This window comes from Erithacus rubecula (assembly GCF_903797595.1).
Source record: "Erithacus rubecula genome assembly, chromosome: 3".
NCBI lineage: Eukaryota > Metazoa > Chordata > Aves > Passeriformes > Muscicapidae > Erithacus > Erithacus rubecula.
In genome coordinates, this window is record NC_136689.1 from 25,484,612 (window position 1) to 25,504,339 (window position 19,728).

General features: G+C 41.9%; 1 protein-coding gene across 1 annotated transcript in view; it reads right to left on the reverse strand.

Annotated features, from left to right (window-relative positions):
* The window catches only part of CHN2 (chimerin 2), a 153,696-nt gene extending 135,070 nt beyond the window's left edge, over positions 1 to 18,626 (reverse strand). Inside the window, exon 1 of the mRNA XM_079300156.1 lies at positions 18,437 to 18,626. Within this exon, the coding sequence (XP_079156282.1) occupies positions 18,437 to 18,485 (49 nt within the window). The 5' untranslated portion in view covers positions 18,486 to 18,626. The remainder of the gene's footprint in view (positions 1 to 18,436) is intronic.
* Positions 18,627 to 19,728: the final 1,102 nt, after the last annotated feature.

The following is a 19,728-nucleotide window of genomic DNA, read 5'->3' on the forward strand; positions in this document are numbered from 1 at the left end:
TATTTTAGAGACATAAGTGTAAGTGTCATTTACTCCCTGTTGAAAAGATTAAAAAGTTTTATGTTTTCCCAACTATTTTTCCAGAGTTTAAACTAATATCTGTGTCATCTCTGAAATTCCCTACATAGCAATTTGATTTATAATGAATTGTTTCTCAATATTCAATGGGACCAAAGTGTTTCATGTGAATAAAGATTTTATGTTCCTTATTTTACTGTCATGTCACTTAAGACCATCATGCATCTGAAAACTTAAACTTATCAAATTACTGACAGGTTAAAAAAAAATATTTGCAGAATATGTTCAAGTTAGAGGAATCTGTTTCCTAAAATGACACAGTTTGATGATCTCTCTGCTCTTAAAGTAATCTAAGTCTCAGTTGCAAAATATTTAATATATGAAAGAAGTTATTAATTCAGCATTTAAAAGTTGCAGTTGAAAAAATCTCATGGTAAAATATACCCCCAGTAAATGTTATTTATCTAAAGCTGCTCAAGAGACAGTTTGGGTTTAAAAAAAAGCAATTCTGCAATGATTAATAATTAACCAGTTTCTAGTAACAGCTTTATTGAATTGGAAAGACAAACTGTCAGCTGCACAGAAATTCACAATATTTTTATCACCCAGGTAGTATGAAATATTGAACCTGAAAATTGGCACTGTTTCTCCAGGCAGAAAAGTTTTCTTGGCAGTAGCCCAAGTTAATACAATAGGTCACAGAAAATCATCATTCCCAGTCTAGTGTTTCAAAGGAACAGGGAAAGAAATTATAGAAAAAAGGCTGCATCCTTAGGAAAAGAAACCAAACCAAACCAAAAAACAAGTCTTTGCATGCAGACAGCGAAGCAGGACTCTAAAATGTTCATGTATGGGTTCACTTTTCCCTCTTTTTCTTTTTTTAAATTTATTTTTTAATCCTTTGGTGCTATAGGACTATTGCCACCTCTGTTTAATAAGCACATTTCATTTAAATAGCTTTCTTGAGTTCCAGCTCACCTACCTAATAAAACACACTGTGTTTCAGAGATGGGGTAATATTCTAAGCACAAACTGTGTGATTTGATGTTTTGCAAAGTAACATTACATCATATGCTTTATAATTACATTTTAATATAGATGCTGACAGTGCCCATGAAAATGTGCACCTAGACTCTCAAGTTTGGAATTTTATGGTTTATATATCATAACTTGGTAGTAGACAGTTCTTAGCACCATTTTTGCGTTGTTTTTAACACACAATACTGTTGGTTTGCATTTTTTTTCTCAGAAAGCTCCCAGTATATATTTTCAGCTTTGCTGAAATTTAAAAAAATATAAATCCAAAGATGCTTTATTAAAACCTAAAGATGGCTCAGATACTAAGGAGTTGGCAAAATCCATGTACAATTGATGAAAGGAAGGATGCAGGCATCAAAAGATTTTACAGTTCTGAATGAGGGGAGGAATGGTGGGGGGCAAGATGAGGAACTGAAGAGAAAGACCTGGGAATTCTGAAAGCCACTGCAAGCAAAGCTGTTAGAAATTATCAACATGCCACGTGAAGTGTATGAAGAGAAACAAAAAGCATATTTAAGGAGGGGAGACCATTGCTAAGCAAAAGCCATATTGAGATTTCTGGTTTCCACTGTCAGCCCTGCTTCTCAAATTGTGCCAGCTGCCAGCTCACAGAAGGACAAGAGGAGTGCCAGCACCACGATCCATGGCAGCAGGAAGAGCAGAGAGCAGGCAGCAGCCTGGGACACCACCTCTCTCTGGCACCATCAAGATGTTCAGCCTGCTCAAGCTGCCTCCTGGATCCTCACACCATGACCCCACTCCACACATCTTCTACAGTGCTAGGGATTACTCTGAGCAAGGCAAAAAGGACTGCCATAATCAAGGTGAAAACAGGGAGCAAGGGCTAAGATGGAGTTACACTGAGCATGGCAGGTGCATTCAGGAGGAACATATTCCCTGGGGAGATGCCTCAGGAAAGGGAGAGGTAAGCACACATCATCCCAGTCAGATGGAAGAGCCTCTGGGATGTTATTTCTGCTGCTTCTGGAACAGACCTCCCTAGCCATTCACAGAAATATATTTCAGTGTCAGCTTTCCCGTAATTAGCACAGAGCACCTCCCCTTACAATCATATTTTAAAAGTGTTAATAAACTACAAATAAGGAAACTGAAACCACACACCCTATACCTCTTTGTGTCATGGGGAAACTGAAAGGTGCTGTGACCATCCAAGAAGAGCTGCTTCTCAGAGAGGGGTATTTCCAGGCTGCCCAGTTTCTGCACATTATTCACACAGCTGAACTATTCTCTTGTAAGGTCTAAAAATAAATTTGCTCTCAGATAAAGCTCAGTGTTGTAAATTTCAAACACACGGAGGAAGGTTCAGAAAGTCAGCATGGAAAAAATTGTATTATCATAAAGAGAGCTCACATCTGAAGTTTAAAGAAGAAAGTTCACAGAGCAAGTGCTTCTTGTCTGGAACAGGTCAGATCAAAATTAATGGCTGGGTAATGTGACAGCTTCTGAGTGCACGTACATGTATCTGTAGTCTACCATTAAATTTAAACAAACTGCCTCATTCTGGTTTAAAGAAAAATGTCTGCTCACTGTTTCATCTTTTCTGAAATTCTTTTACCACCTTCTTTTAAAATATTTGCAAACCACTAATCCTTCTCAGTTTCTCTTCCCTTTAGCAGCAGTGTCAGTGATGTCTTATGATGCAATCCAATTACCCCTACGCTTCTGACTCTCTAAAAAGCTTTTTCATAAAGAAAAAAAAAACCCACAGCTAAGTGTCAGGACTACTAAACTTGTGTGGACCACATCAGTCCACACTTATTAAGGCTCTCCACTAACACTTACTGGCTGCTCAGCTGGATTTATCACAGTCAGATGTGACAAAGACATGCAGTTTTAGGGGAGTGCTTCAGATTCTTCCTGGAATAAAATTTTCCCACTTTAGTTTCAAGAAGTGTATGTACAATTGTACAAGCAAGTCCTGCTAAACCATCTCCATCCAAATTCCAAACTGCAGTAGCCCAAAACTGAGATCTCCCTTTCCAGACTTTGGGTCCAAAGGCAGCTTGGCTGACCCTCAGGCAGCCACAGGTGCTGGAGCCAGCAGCATCACATCTGAAGAGACAGTTTGAGCTGGTTTAGAGCCTGATAAAAACAAACAAGAGCCAGCTTTGACTGCCTAGATTCTACACTTAGAATTATTCCTCTTGTCAAGAATGATTATCTGCTCTCTATCTATGATGAACAGAACATGTACTTACACAGACACACTCAGTTCTTAACAGTCTGGACTTTTTAAATGGGTTTGTAACTGAAGGTACTGTTGATACACATACCAAGAAATTTTGACAGGACTGATAAAATCTTCAAAATCTGATTTCTAAGTCACCCTGGAGGATACATTAAATCTTGCTGAAAGGAAACCAGCTAAATGGGGAAGCTAAGAGAATGAAACCTTACCAATATGGTAAACAGGGATACCCCGCTGGAGGCTGAGTGCAAATATATGGCACGTAGCACAAAAAGATTTGGGAAAGTGGTAAAGCAAGCCAGTGTAGCTGAACAACAGGGTATGAGAGGCTGTCAGAAGCAAATAAACCTCCTTCTGAAAGCCAGCAGGAAGACTCATGACCTACTGTTGGCTAAATAAGTAAAAAAAAAAAAAAAAAAAAAAATCACCCCAAAACAAAAGCAAACTTAAACCACAATTGGGTAAGTCAAAAGACAGCTTGTGAAATGACTATGAGAAGACACGAGAACAAACCACAGTCCCCTTTTCACATCTGAATGCAAAACCTGTCAGTCTGGCAATAGATGATCAGTGGATAAAAACAGCACTTAGAGCAGAAAATAAGAATTTTGAGCTTTGCATGCAGAGAAGCTGACATGTCAGAACATTTCTTTATGAGGTACTGGTTGGATTATCCATTTTAAGTGGAGATTCCAGTGGAAAAGGCTACAGAAAGAACATATGAACAATAACAATGTGCACAGATCAGAAGATACTGTGAAAGCATTCTTAAGGAACTCATGGATGAGACAGCACTGAATAACTGCCTCTTTTAAAACTGCCTCAGAATCCAAGGACTGCAAAATGGCTTACACCATGACTATTTTATAAAGGACCCCAAGAAAAAGCCAAAAAAAAAAAAAAAACAAACCCAGGTAGTCTCAAATTGATAGAAACTATTGAAAAGAACAGTACTGGCAGACACATGGTAATATGTTATATTAGACAGGTCAACACAACTCTCATAAAAGCATTAAAATATCACAAATGAAAAAAGAAAGCAAATATTAAGGAGCTGAGAACACATCCTAACTTCAGTGGAATAAATATAAAATGCATCCATAGCATGATGACTGTTTTAATTTCTGGTCCATTTTTATAAGATTACCTTAGGACAGGAAAAGAGTAATAATTGTGGATGACCAGACAAGCAGGCTATTCCAGACAAGGGTTGGTCAAATACCCTCTGACTCTTCAGGCTGGAAAATACTTGAGTGTAGCATATTGATAAAGGGCTTTATGCTGCTCCAGATTTTAGACATGTATAAAAATTGATTTTCACTGTTTATTCAAATAACAGTGTATTAAATAAAATCAACCATATGAGTTCAAAAGCAACTGAAAAAGGCATCTTTTTGCATAACACATTCAGAGTCTGGAGCTCTTCCTCACAGGATGTTCAAAGTTTACATGGGCCCACATACCAACTTACCAAATTAATAACATCAAATACAACAATAAAAAAATACATATTAAACTTCAGAGCCCAGTCTCAGGAAGCTCCCAAGCCAGGGAGATTTTTGGATGCCATCCAGATTCCTGGATGCCAGTGGAATAGCCTGCAGGAGTTTACTCCATCATTTTTCCCCTCCTGATGCAGCACTGGCTGGAGGGTGCAGGTGGAAGGAGGACACGGGGCTGTGGCTGAGCCTGTGGCCACTGCTGCAGCTCTTCCTACACAAGCAAGCTCCAGTGGCTGCTCTGGCTGCATCTAATCACAACTAATATCCTGCAAAGGGACCCAAAACAGGGAAAAGAGAATGGAGACAAAGTCATCTTACAGGAATTTTGTTTCTCCCCCTTCATACTTTTTAGGCTCACCTCCCTTCTATTTTATTCTATTTTATTCAATTTTATTCTATCCTTCTATAATATTCTACTATTTCCAAAGGTAGAAAGAGCAAGGAACAACACGAGCAAGATATTTTGGCAAATTTCTGCAAAGAGTTGGAGATTGCCTCCTCATGCTTGCACCACTGTAAGGCAGATCTTCATATTCCTCTTACTAAACCTGTCCAAAGGAAATACACCCTTAAAAACATAAACCCCACAGTAGCACTATAGATTCGGACATCTTGTAGCAGCATTTAGTTCCTTTTTGCACTGCCAGGAACTGTCACTGCTCTGACAGGTCAGCTACCAGAACAGCTTCTCACAGAACACTGACAGGCAGACTCTCTGATGGAAGGACCCAGCTGATTGTCCCCAGGGTTTGGCCCCTTAGGATTACAGATTGTCAACACTGGTGTGTTTACTAGGCAGAAGGGTGGAGGTCTGGCTGCTTTTGGAGGAGCAGTGGGATGAAGACAGGCTGGCTTAAAAATTGGTTTGGTCTCAAGTAATAACCTCACTATAAAACTCTTTTTCTCAGGGTTTCAGGAATTTGGTCCAGGTCTGGAGGTGAGTTTCTCATTCTTTCCTAGAGTTCCCTCAAATGAGAGCTGGCATCTCCCATTACATGGACTGCAGGCTCCAATAAATCACAGGATACAGTAAACTGAGCTGACTACTAAGTCTTACCCATAAGATCATATTTCTTTAAGTTTGTCACAACCTGGCAGGTAATCAGAAAGAAAATGCCCTTGCTCCTGAGCTTATGGGGGCCCTAGATATACAAAAAGTCCTGAAGCCATTCCTGCTTGACATCATACAAACAGACTCACTATCTGCAAGCAAGATAAATATATTCATGGTGGGAAAAAATCTGTTAAAATAAAATATGCAAATGCTCTCAGGCTTGCATGTCGTTGATATTTTGGAAAGGTTTTGTGCACCCACGATGTTTCTCCTTTCAAGGATGGTAGGGGACATGTCCAAATCGTTACCTCAGCAGCTGCTACTCCAAATGGTGCTCCACAGCCCCAGAAATGAACAGCACCAACTTCTTTAAGTGTGTAGCAGTGAATAAATCTGTTCTGAAATGTTTACTCTGGAACAATCTGATCATCAAGGATGCAGAAAGTCAGCATCAGACTAAGTAACTGTTAGAACATAAATCCAGGATAACACTGTTCATGTCATTGATATTTCTTGCAGTTACTTAACTGGTTTAAGCATAAGTCTACCTAACCCAAGCCTAAGCATAGAAAAGCTTTTCATCTGGGGGAGGACAGTACATATGAGAAAGGAGGAATAAACAAAAAGAAATCTATCTAAATTTTACTGACACAAAGCGTTTCATAAACTGATTTAATAAAAAGAACCAAAAATGTGTAAGACAAATTAGGACACACTATTAAACAAAACCAAACTAAAGTAAACAATACGAATGGGGGAAAAAAATACATCCTGTATATGAGGTCCAAAGAGGGACCACAATTAGTTCACTGATGAACAAAGAAGGTTTCCTGATGAATCTTCCATTTTTATTCTATTTAAACTTTAATTTTATTCCTGATGAAATAGTTGAGTGGTTCCATTTTTCTGCCTAATTTCTTCCCAGTTGTGAAACAGGTGCTGTGAAGATTAGTTAAGTATTTACAGGGTGATGAAAAAAAGAGTTTTTAAAGAAATCCTGCTGTTACCAAGCTTTCAATCATATATTATAGTATTTCCAGTACTTTTGAAGTTAACATACTTCCTACAAACCCTAGACAGTGATGGAGTTTTCTTCTATAAAACACATCCCTTTCAGACAAATTTATGTACACTTATGCTTTCTAGATGCTTTGGATGCTTTCAATCAATACACTACTGCCAGAAGTCAGTGTGCCATTTTCTAAAGCTGCTTAAGAGGTGGAGCTGAAAGCCTTTTCCTGTAAAGTGAAAGTAAATTACACTACTCAATTACACTTACAATCATTTTATATTGAGTTTTTTCTTACTTAATTTTTGAAAAGTCTATTTTCATAAGCTTATTATGCATATTGATAAGTCAAATAAATTCTTTTTTAAAAAATCAACCTGAACCAGACTCTCCCTCATTTTCATCACTTAGGCTACAGTACTTGCCAATAACTGTGAATAATATAAATTTTAAATTACACTTTTCAGTGAATGTATTTATTACTGTCACATCTGAGCAAGAGGAAGAAATTGTAATACCAAGTGATGACACACGCTCATCAAACCAAAAGAGATCAAAGGATCTAAACCAAACACAAGACAGAAAAGGTTTTCCACGAGCCAAAGTTCTCTGCAGTGACTCTTTGGAGACAATATGCCTTCTTCTTCTCAGTTAACAGAATTAAAGGAGAAATGGCTCATGGGGGGCAGGGAGCAAATTCCTGTTATTTTCCTAAACATTCTCATTATTTTTGTTTCTTAAACATATGCACACATTTTGATACAGGTCATTAGCAAAAGTGTGCCAGTTCTTCACCATTTTGACTGCAGTTTACACACACTAGCCTCATGCTCCTAGCATTTTTCAAGTTACAAGATTTTTGTTCTCCCAACAGGCATTTATTCTGTATTTATACAGCTACCAACTTCTCTGGCTTTTTCGCCTGATTTCTATATAAATGCATTGTCAGCATAAATGATACTGTGGTAATTATAATATCCTGTTCAACAACATTCAGCAAAGTAGACCTTCAGCCCTGACTGTACCTCTCACATGCCTATGAACACTTCTAATAATGACCTGTTTTGTTTAGCAAGGTTTTACTCTGAAATTAATCATCTTTATCTTCGTTTCATCCTTTTATAGTTAAACCATCACGTGATCAGCTCCTGGGCTAAACAACACAGAACTAAATAAAAGAAGAAAAAAAATCTTTAAAATGGCAGGCTCAGTTTTAAATTTCTGATGCCAGGAACACATTCTGTCTCTGGCAAAAGGAAGCAATGAGCTTCCAAGAATACATCCAGCAAAAAGGAAAATGAAAGATGAGAAGCTTAGTGTTTCTCAACAAATGAGTACAATTAATGCTGTATTTCTACACCTTTTAAGTCAATGATCTACATCACTATAATATAACTGAACAATGTTCAGGAATAGCTGTTTCAGAATAACTATTCCATAATATTTCCATGTTTGAATTTTTTTTTTTTCAATATACCTCTTACAACCTTTTTTCAAAATAGCTTTCATGTGTAAACAAGCTGATATATAACCTATACACATTTGCCATATTTTGTAGTGCTAGAGGAAATCACACATTGTGTGTTGATTTCTTAAGTTGCCAGTGCTTAAAGATTTACTGTTATATTAATCATTAAAAATAATACATTTCACTCTGGTTTTGCACTTATACTTCATTTCTTCAAATTTATTTTTAAAATCAATGGTGCAAGGCAATTTAATGGATTTGGGAGGAGAGTTTCATGGGTTTTCTTTCTTGGAGCTTATTGAAGGAACTAATCCATCAATTCTGAAAGGAAATAAAACAACTTTTTAGCAGTGTGCAAAAGCAGTGGCCAGCCATGCTACTCAACAGCACACCCAGAAAACCTCATGTATTCACAATACTTCTTCAAATGGAGGAAAAATCACTCAAACTGCTATGGGGAAAGCTACCACAGTGGTCACTCCAGGCACCATGTGGATGGAAATGCAACTCTTGCAGACTCCCATAAAACCCTGAAACTTCATATCATAGAAATGCTGTTGTATCACATGTGTACCTACAATGCTACCACAGCACAGGACAGTTCTTCACTTTGGCAGTCACCTGTTGGATCAGTTGGAGGAGAAGGGGCTACAACCTAAGCTTTGGTGGCCAGAGACTGATGCTATGCCTCTGTTTGTGTGCTCACTCAGAAACACCAGGTAAGGCCTGAACCCAGCACCAAACATTTTGTGTCAGGCTTTCTCTCTCCCATGATTAGATGTACTCACCTATTACCAAAATAACCAGTAATTCTACATTAAAAAACCATACATTCCCACCCTGGTAAATAACATGGGCTGATACAACAACTTGCTTTCAAAAGAGAGTTCAGGATCCTGATTCTTATTTCTCTACAACCAAAATAAAAATTTTTTTTTTTTTTGGTCTACATAACTTTGTGAATACTCACCAATATAACATCTACTCACCTCCATCCTCCAGCTAACTCTATTTCTCCATGGCTTACTGATTTAATGCTGTTTTTAGTGTCATAATGGAACAGGAGAAAAAAAGCACGCCTGTCAGTCACTATTTTCATGGCTTAATATATCTTCCAGCCCTAAATTTCATCCGTGACAGTCAGTTCTATTTCATTATTTATAGTTATCTCTAAACTTAACCAAAAATTCCAACATACACCAATACATTAGAGAGGAAGATGCATGAGGAAACTTAGAATTGAAATTTGTCTATCCATTTTTGGTTAAGACATCAAAGGGTTCAATATTTTTTCAGCAGACACATTTGTCAACATGAAACATTCTAACTACATGCTTCAGATTGCAAAATAAAACAAATAGAGAGCTATCACATCACGGCACTAAAAGCTGTCCATCATCTTGGCTTGCTTGGCAAAGATCAGGAGCTTAAATTTATAGAAATTACATATAATATAAGTCTTGTAGATAATCCTTGGAAATTCATCACCAATGAACTGACATGTTAGGTTTATATATATATATAAATTGAATAGTAAATAAGTTATGTACTTGGATAAGGGGAGTTTTCCCACATAGCTTATAATAATTTATCCCATCATAACAGCAGATGCTACTTTAATGGAAACTGCATACAAATACTCAGAAAAGCAGCTATCCCACCCAGTAGCTGCTGATTTACTAACTCAATGAAGTGGGAACAGAAGGGACCAAGCAGCTTGAAGGGTCAGGACTTAAGACCTTGTCTTCATAAAGGGTTTTTCATTAACAAACCAAATCTTCTACAAATAATAAATTTGGCTTTATTACACTTCTGTGCATTACAAAAATTTGATTGCAACATTCAGGGTTTTTTATAAAGCCCTAAATCTTGGAGCTTTGAGGAACCTTATTTGAAAAATTCTGTTCTAGCTCTTGAAAGTTCATTAATTGCTAGCCTTAATATTGGAATCAGAAAGAATGAAATGTGATCCAGCTGTAGCTAGACCATAAATCCAGCTGGTTCATGTATTCACAAGGCAAAGGAGAAGAGAGAAAAAGCCTTTCAATCAAAAGAAGAAAGGGAGTTTGAGACAAATTTATAGACTTTTCAATACAGCACATGATTAGTAAGACTTTTCTATCAGGTCTCCTTGTAACACAGGTGCAGGTTTTGGTTTTGTTTTTAACCTGCAAAATATAACGTCAGCATTCTGTATTTTAAACTCACCCCCAATTTTTCCTGTCTTTTAGGAGCCCTTGGCTTTAGAACTCAGGACCTAGAAGTAAAGGTGTGCTGATTCAGCAGCAGTAACTCTACCAGCCCGACAGATAAGAACAGCAACGACAGGTCAGATCAGTAGATTATCTCCCACAGTGACTATCAGTGGATACATAAGGAAGTGCTAAAGAATACAGCAGCTTTATAGCACACATATTTCACCAGCCTCCCAGCTCACATACAGCTCAGGGACTTCAGGCAGAGCTGGTAAAATTGTGCTTAACAGCAGTAGATGGATCTTTCTCCTGCAAAGTTATCTGAATATCAGCTCAGGTCAGCCACCAGCATCTCTAATTTTCCATGCCAAAGAGATCCACAGTTAATGTATGTCTCTGTTTTAGGAAGTGCCTAACCCTCAGTGCCTGGGCAGCAGAGGATATGGTTTGCTATTAAGTTACACACTGTAACTGCTTAAAAACAGGACATACAAGGGCTGGCACTGTCTGTGCAGCCACAGCACTGTGGAATATGCCAAAATATTACAGTGCTGCATGCACAGAAAGGTAGAGTTCAGCCACACAAAAAGTGACACTCAACTGGCTTTAACAGCAATCATATCAATGCCTTGGAGAAGCTGAAACTTGAGAATTTTATGGGCCTCTCACAAAATTGAGAGTCTGGGTCCCTCATGATCCCCCCCATGCTTTCCTCTTTCCTTTGGGGCAATCAGATTTAGTTTATTGGGGAATTAAGGTAAAATCAGTGCAGCTTCACACTGCAGAAAAATATGACAGCAGATATTCATGACTTTTGATGGCATACCTAATGCTGAGAGAGCTCTTAGGCTTCTTTTGCTTTTGACCACAGCACACATCCTCTGGCACACAGCACACTGCTAGAGGAGAGTTGCTTCTGCAGGGAACTTCTGCCTGCCTTTGCAATGGCTGTGACCCATATACCTGTACATGACATGTACTTGTCATTTTTTTAGCCAAACATTGAACCAATTGATCTGCCAAGATAAGACAAATTTTTAGCAATTAAACAACTGATCCCCATTTACAAACTGAGATCTCCCTCTCTTTTAACACCCATTTTTGCTCCGTGATGAAATAAAAAGTGAAACACCACAAACATACCACTTTATCTAAAAGTTCCAAGTGATGCTTAAGCAGCCAACAAGAAGATGAGAAGGAAGGAGAGGAATAGTTACATGACAAGCTTGTAAGAAGAAACTGAGAAATGTGACTTGACACACAGGTCACAGCAGGTGACTCATGATTTACGGATGATAAGAAGTGCCCACCTTGTACTTTCTGCACTGTAAGAGCACCACACTGGAAACACCTTGTCTCTGTGGAATTGGACTGCCTGATAAAGATATCCTCAGAACAGATGTCTTATTTACTGAACTGATTCTTTTGTGATGACCTTGATCAATAATACCAGAAGCAAGGCATGTGATACTTGTGTAGTCTTCTGAATTTTAAAAACCCTTTAACCTCTCCTTACCTTACCAAACACATCCGCCTGCACTGTCATGTTTCACTGGCAAACTTTGCACTGTGTTAATGTTATGAGAACAAGATTGCAACATCAGTTTCCTTCTGCAGGGATACACTCACCCTCCAGCCCTGGGATTTGGACTATTGCTGAGTAAAAAAGGGTGATGAAACAATTATTGCTGAATTCTGCATGATTCATAGTTGGTAATAACCACCTCCAAATGCAACATTCAAATTTACATTCTCATAATCAAAGGTCAGAAAAAGACAGCAAGAATGGGTCATTATTCATAGCAGTTAAACCTATACCTTTACACTACATACTGTATAATTCTTAGACTACACCTGTAAAAAATTTGATATATATAGAATTACAGATTTATAGCTTCTTGTATAAATCCTGCTATATTTTCCTGCAACAAAAGATTTTTCATGCAATATTAATGTGCCATTCCCTAACACAGAGTTCTCCAAATATTTAATCTCCTCAGTATCTCTTCCTTTGGTAGAAGAGAAGAACGAGTGACAACAGACTGGCTCCCCAGCATGGGAACAGCTTCTGCCAGCATCCAATGTTGTAAGTGATGCCAATCCAGCCAGTGCTGCCCTTTAGCCAAAGGTATGCATATAAACAAATCAACTTTGAAAAAAGATTTTTCTTTTTTTGTCTAAAACCCCAGGTCTAAGACTTACTTAGGTACCACAGTAAACAAATTATGATTTCAGACAAGCAAAACATGATGGACATGGGAATACCAGAGGCCTCATTATAACACTCACCAATGTAAAAATATTCCTGCCTACAATCACTCAGCATTTGGCATATGTAAGCTTTCTTAGAACCATCAAACAGGAGGCAAGAACTCCAACAGAACGGATATCCAAAAAGGTCATCAGCATGACAGCATGAAAGACTGTTCACCTGATCCTCCACATATGTCTGTAAGACAAGCAGACCCTTAAGAAGAACAAGACTCATGCTTTACAGAGCATGAGTGCTTACAAGCCAAATTGTGAAGCAGACATGCATTGTACCAATTTCCAGGCTATTATATTCTCAAATAATCACAGCCTACATGTTCAGTAACTAACTGTTGAATCAATCACTACATCAGAATGGAGTACTAGGGCATTTTTTCCCTTTTGAATTTTTATTATTTTTAATAAGAATGGTGAGTTCTTTGTAATCATCAGATACAAAAAACTTCAGCTTTAATTTAGAGGAAGAACACCCTGGCCAGCAGAAGGCTTGGCATGAGGAACAGAAATAAAAAAATAACCCTTATTGCCCTTTTAAAAATCAAAAGCAGCACCTTATCAGCATAAGGACAGCATGATTTCAATAGCTTTCATGTGCCACTTTCACAACACTATTTCTATTAAATCATTAAGAATAAACATCTATTTTCATTTACTAATCTTTTCCCCAATTAGAATCTCTCTGAATCTCTGTACAATAATAATTTCATTTCTTCCCATTTGCTTGCATCTTAATTAAAATCAGTCCATGTTGACTTTCATTTTTATAATATATCTGCCTATTTCACATCACAGCACCTTCATGACCCCCAGAGAATCATGAGCCTTTAATATTTTATTTTGACCTTGTTAAGTTACTGGAACCATCAAAGATTTTTCTTCTTCCCTTGATAAGCCTTTTTTAATCCTTCTCAAAAAGCCCAGAGTTGAGAACTATGCTTTCTTTAAACAACTTATGTTCATTTATTTAAAAAAACTCAACAATTTGCTGCCTTTAAATTTTACTGAATGAGTGCATGAACCATAAATTTAATTATTAATTAATAAGGACCACTTCTTCAATGATACTTAAAGGCATTTTTCTTTGAACTTTGAGACAGAAAAATCGTCTGATTTTCAATTTGAAAATAAAAATCAATAATCAGTGACTTTATTTTGTAACAGTCTTCTATACAGTAGCTTGCAAAAAGAGGAGGTTGGGGGGAGAAGCAGCCATCTTTCATTAGAGCAGTGGACTCAGCTGAAAAGCAAAAATGCCCTGACAAAACACACAAGCCCTTCTTGGCCTGTAGCAGAGAGCTCATCTGTGTGTTTTAACTCCATCACCTGCTCTACTGACAGGTATTACTCAAAATGCTTACAGCACATGAAGAAGCACCAATTCGAGATGGGAAGCAGAAAGGTGCTGAGCTGCCCTTTCAGCCTAACACCTGCAAACTTGTCTTTGGAGCTCACAGAAGGAACAAAATCCTGGGTACACTGGCACGGGTATTTACATATTTGCCTTGGGTTCTCACCCAAATTCCTGCAGTGTTACCATCTCACAGCACAGGCTCAGGCTCATGCAGAGCTTTTGGCACAGTCTGATCCTGCTGTCAGAGGCAGCCTGGCTACACATTATCATTTCTCAGGCTTGTATTTGCATTTACCTTCGGTGTGGACCCTTACCTGACAGACAGCCCAAGCTGTCTAACCTATCCACCTGCCTCAGCAGGGGGGAATCTGGCATAAGACTCTTCCAGCAGAATGGCAGCTCTAAAAGCCAACTGGCATTTACAGGCACTTTGTACTAACTTTGGATGGCACAACTGCACAAAGAAGTACAGTGCCTAGAAATGCCACTGCACTGAGCCTAGGTGGGAAACAGGCTGCATTTGTTGCTTCTTTGAGAAGCAAAGCAGGCACAGCCACAAAGGTCTCTTCACTCCAGCTTCTATTTACATTCCAGAAAGTCGAGTCTCAAGTTCATCAGTTCTGTATAATCAGTATTTGGCTACTGGGTGGAGGAAACTGGAGGCAGCTAGTGACAAAGTGGGAGAGGTGGATTGCTTGCCAGGAAAAGCCAAGAAGTCTCAGTAACAGCATAAAAGTTTTAAAAAGAAAGATTATAATGAGTGAGAATAAGGGTCAATACTAAGATGGGCACTGGCAAGGGAGTATCAATTTAAGGAGAGGATAAAAACATGCACAGTTTTCTTTAGAGGATAGGAGAGAAAGAAAAGATGCTGCTTGCAGTTAAAGCACCTCATCTAGGGAGAAGAACAAAATTTAGGGGTTTGCCATGAATACAGCTAATAGATCACCTGGGTATGTGTTAAAGAAGAGATTACAGGAAAGTAAAGTGGAATTCCCAGTGGAAGTAATTATAATTTCAGCTTTTTATACCGTGTGCAGATTTATCCAAGGTCCAAAGAAGAACACCTAATGTAATTGCTTACCATGCCCCCTTCTTCCCCCAGCATATTACCCTTCTTTCTCCCCCAGCCACTTCAAACACAACAGCTGGTGGTCAGGGCAGCTTAAGTTCAGGTACCAAAAGTAGAGAGCTTGAAGAAATGATATATGAAGAAATACAGCACAAATACGCATGGCTCTCCTGTAGATTTTGTTAGCAGTGAGGGCCAGCTTTCTGAAAAAAATCCTTCATAGGCTTCTGTCAGATGGGGCCAGTAACAAGAACCTAATATTATTGAACCTATAATTAGCAGCCTCACAGTGGCTCTTGAGATGAGTACACAGACCACAGACACAAGCTCTGAAGGAGGACTGGTCCTCCAGCTGTGAACTCAAAGGAGCAACAGCCTCCTAAGTATGAATATTTGCTTTACCCTTAGTGGATAGCTGAAGTCAGCTCTCCATGCATGTTAGCTCCTCATCTGTACAATAGCTACAGCTCAGCACCCTGCCATGACACTGGGCAGGGAGTGCTTATAAATAACCACTCCAGAACTTAATGTAGACACAAGTTCAAGTGAAGACTGTAAATCCTACTTGTACATTTATAGAAATATTAGTGGGCAAACAAAATATCTACACCATAAAATTCTTGGTCAGAATCCTCACAATAAATATATTTGAACTGTTTCACTTTCTCATTGACATGAATTGGCAGAAATTGAAGCAGAAATGCTACATCACAAATGGTCACTTGTAGTAACACATTGTTGAGCTTTGGCAGCATTCATAAGCAGTGGCAGAGCTGAGCTCTGCAGTGTGGTATTCTGCTATCAACCTCAAACTTCACTTCCTTTTTCTATTAGTAGCATGTACTGTGGAAGTATGACTTCCCCTCTTCTGTGGAATAGAATGGAAATCTTCATATTGGCATGTTAAGCATACATATAAGTTCTACCAAATTAAATTTTAAGGCAAGACTGTTTGTTTAGACCATGTAAACAATAAGACTTGCTGAGTTCTGAGAGCTTAAACCACAGACAGCCAGAATACAGCTGCACATAGTCAGATATGGTGTGTCTGCTAATACTGGCAACTTTATCATGTTGCAGCAAATTTAACTGCTGGTTAGTACACACTTAGAAAAATATAGATTGAATATACTAGAACAAAAGCAAAAATAATTCCAAGATCATAAGTTATGAAAGTGAAGGGCACTCAGTTGCTTTATAGAGTATTTGACAGCATTTATTAGTTGTACTACAGTGGCACCTAAGAGCCCCAGGCACAGGCCAAGGCTCAGCTGTGCTCAGGCTTGCAAAAATACAAAACAATACAAAAGAAAACCACAAACTGTTGTAGGCTGTAGCTAAGGACTTCATACAAAGCAGGGTGCTGTCAAGTGTCAACTCCTGATGTACATCTTTTAATGAACGACATTAACACCTAGATCTCAGTTCCTTGGCTGAATGTTACTTTTGGCACTAGATTTACCTGGTGAGCAGGAGGCCACCTGGAATTGGATGTCATCAACTGCTCACACCAAGGATGTGCTTGAACTCCCCCTCTTCCCTGCATTTCAGGCATTTGAACCAACACTCTAGGGGATGCACATCTCTCCATCCACAGGATGGATCCTGAAGCCCAGATTCAGTAAAGCCAGAGGAGGTTCAGAGGTATGTGCTCAGTACCCTTTCACAGACCTGGAGCAGTATGCAAGGAAAGACCATGAGATTCATGGAGCAAGGGAGCTACACTTCCTCCAAGCTGGGGACATGCTTCTGCAGCATAGTGGTTGAAGCACCAAAGAAGAGAGTCACAAGTTCCAGTCTGGGCTTTTAAAGTTGTTTCTGGTTTTATCACATAACTTAGAAGTAAAAATATACAAATTATGTGTAAAATAAAACCACATTGCCCAAATAAGTACCTTCACTAATAAGCTATAAAGTTGGCTGGATTCATGCTTATTTTCATTCTGGTCTTGCAACTCTTGCATCGTGAATATGAACACAAGGCAGAATTTCTTGTGCCTACTTCTTTCAGATGCTTTCAAGTTAAGGCAATAAGGACTTGGAATATTTGTGGTTTTTGTTAAAACTTAAAAAAAATGTTTTTAGGATTTAGTTCTTTCTTCAGCTCTGCTTGTAAGTGTTGAACATTGGAACAGTGGCATAGAATATGTTGTGTAAGTTACATACATAGTCTTAAAAAAAAAGTAGCTGCTCATTGGCCTTTACATTTATTTATATTTTGCTAAAGTTGTATTGATAGTCAGAAGAGCTTGTCTGATGTTCACAGCACATATTGCTATGTTTAAGAAATGCTCTTAAAATCTCAGTCTGGCACCTCAAATAAAACACTGAGTCACAAGTCCCTTGAACCCCTAAGTTGTTCATGCTTCTATTTACTCCTTCAGCCCACTGAAATGCCAGGATGTTACCTTACTCTCAGCCAATTTCTCATAGCTTAAACATTACAGTAACTGCTCGTGAGCCGAGCAGCAGGCGATGGTACTCTTGGATCACTGCTTCCAATTTCAGGCCGCCTCGGTTAAAAAGGCACCGTAACTTTTGTGCTTTCCTGCGGGTCTGCAGCGCAGCCAGACCCCCACCGTGAGCGGGGCAGAGCTCCGCACCCCCAGCACCCAGAGCAGGCACAAGCTCCTCACAAGCCTGGGGCAGTCCGTCACCTGCAGCACGTTTCACCTGGATCGGGAATTTAATCGTTCCCAGTCCTGTGGAAGTACAGAAAACGCGAGGTGTGCTGCAACACCCACCAAGCGGCACGCCTGGCACCCCCTGCCCGCCCCAGGGCACCACGCCGGGATATCGCCGGGGCGCGATGCGGAGCCGGTCCCGGAGCGGGGCACCGCGGCAGAGGATGCGCGCTGGTCCCTGCATGCCCTCCTCACCCCAGCCCCGCGGCGGGAGCTCCCGGGAACGCGGAGCAGCGGGGCCGCGGGCGCGCCCCTTCCCGAGCCCGGAGGGATGCTGCTCCCCGGCGAGGGAGCCGGGCGCGGAGCTCCCCTGTCCCTCACCCCACACAAAGGCACGGCAGCGCGGCGGGGAGGCGAACCGGACCCCGCCGCGCTTCCCTGTCCCGGCTTCCCCCGTGGGTGCCGCCGCAGGGACAGCGGGCCCCGGCAGAGGATCGCCGCCCCGGGGCTGGGGAGCGCCCGCCCGGCGGTCGGGGCAGCGGGACGGCGAGGCGCGCTGCAGACAGGTAGCTCCCTGCTAAAATGGAGGGAGGGGAGAAATGCGGCGCTCGCTGGAGAAACTTACCGGAGGAAACCGACGAGCCGGACAAACTGGAGTTGCTGGATGCGGCCATGGTCCCTCCTCCTCGCCCCTTAGCTGCGAGCCCCGCGTCGGCCCCCGCTGCTGTCCGGCCGCCGCTGCCGCCAGCCCATCGCAAAGTGCCGGAGCCGCGCCGCGCCGAGCCGCCGCCGCAGCCCGGGCTCGGCTCCCCGCGCCGCCGGGGAGCAGGAGGCGGCGGCGACCCGCCGAGGCCGCTCTGCGGGGCTGGGCGAAGCCGCTCGGCAGGTCAGGCAAGGGGCCCCGCGGCGCTTCCAGCGCCTCTCTCCGCCCTGGGGAGCAGGGCTTACCTTGTGACGGGGACGCGAGAGCCGCCCTGCCAGCGCCTTCCCTCGCCTCCTCCCTTCCCTTCCCGTCCCTTCCCTTCCCCGCCTCCTCGCGGGCAGCGCTGACAGCCCTCCGCGGGGACCCGCCGCAGCTCCCCTCACGCACACAAAGGAAGCGGCGGCGCTGCCGGCCGGGCTGCCGGCCCCGGCTGGGCGGGCAGGGTGGGTCCCGCTCGGGCGAGCCCCGCAGAGCGGCGGCCAAGCCCCTTCCCTTCCCTACCCCTTCCCCGCCGCCGCCGCCTGGCACGGGGCTGGCAGCGAGCGCGGCTCCTGCCGTGTGCCGGCCCCGTCCCGGCGGGGCGGCAGCGCCTGTTGAGCGCCTCGGCGGTGCCGCAGTGTGGGCTGCTCGCTGGGCTGAGCCCGGGACCCCCGCCCGCCGGGGACCCCCGCTGCCGCGCCGCTACGGCCGGGCAGGGCTGCGCCCCTCGCCCTCGCCGCCCTTTGTCCGTGTCCTGCCCCCGCGAGCCTCTCCCTCCCTCCAGGCAATCTCCCACCTTCGCTTTTTTCCCTTTTCATTCTATTCCCGCTTCCGCCCCCCCCCCCCCTCCTCTGACATCTGTTTTTCTTAATAAAAAAAATCAAAAAAATCCAGGCCGACACCAACACGCGTTTTTGCCCTGCCAGGTGCACAGCGTGTGCGGGGCCCCGGCCTGGCCACAGTTTGGGGTTGGCCCTGCCATCTACCCCCTCACGCTCCCGGCCCGGGGCTCTGGGGTACACGGGGGGCGGCTGCCAGCATCCAACGGGGCATGGAGAGCCTGGCCGAGCAGCCGGCTCCGCATCCTCAGTCTTAGTGTGCAGGTGGGAAAGAGAAGAGCCCAGGAAGCATCACTTGGACCCTTCCTCCTGTTGGCTGCCCTTCTCCTTCCCCTTTCCAGTGTTCTATCGCCAGCCAAAGCTTCCATTTCACTTTATGAAAGGCTACAAGAAGGT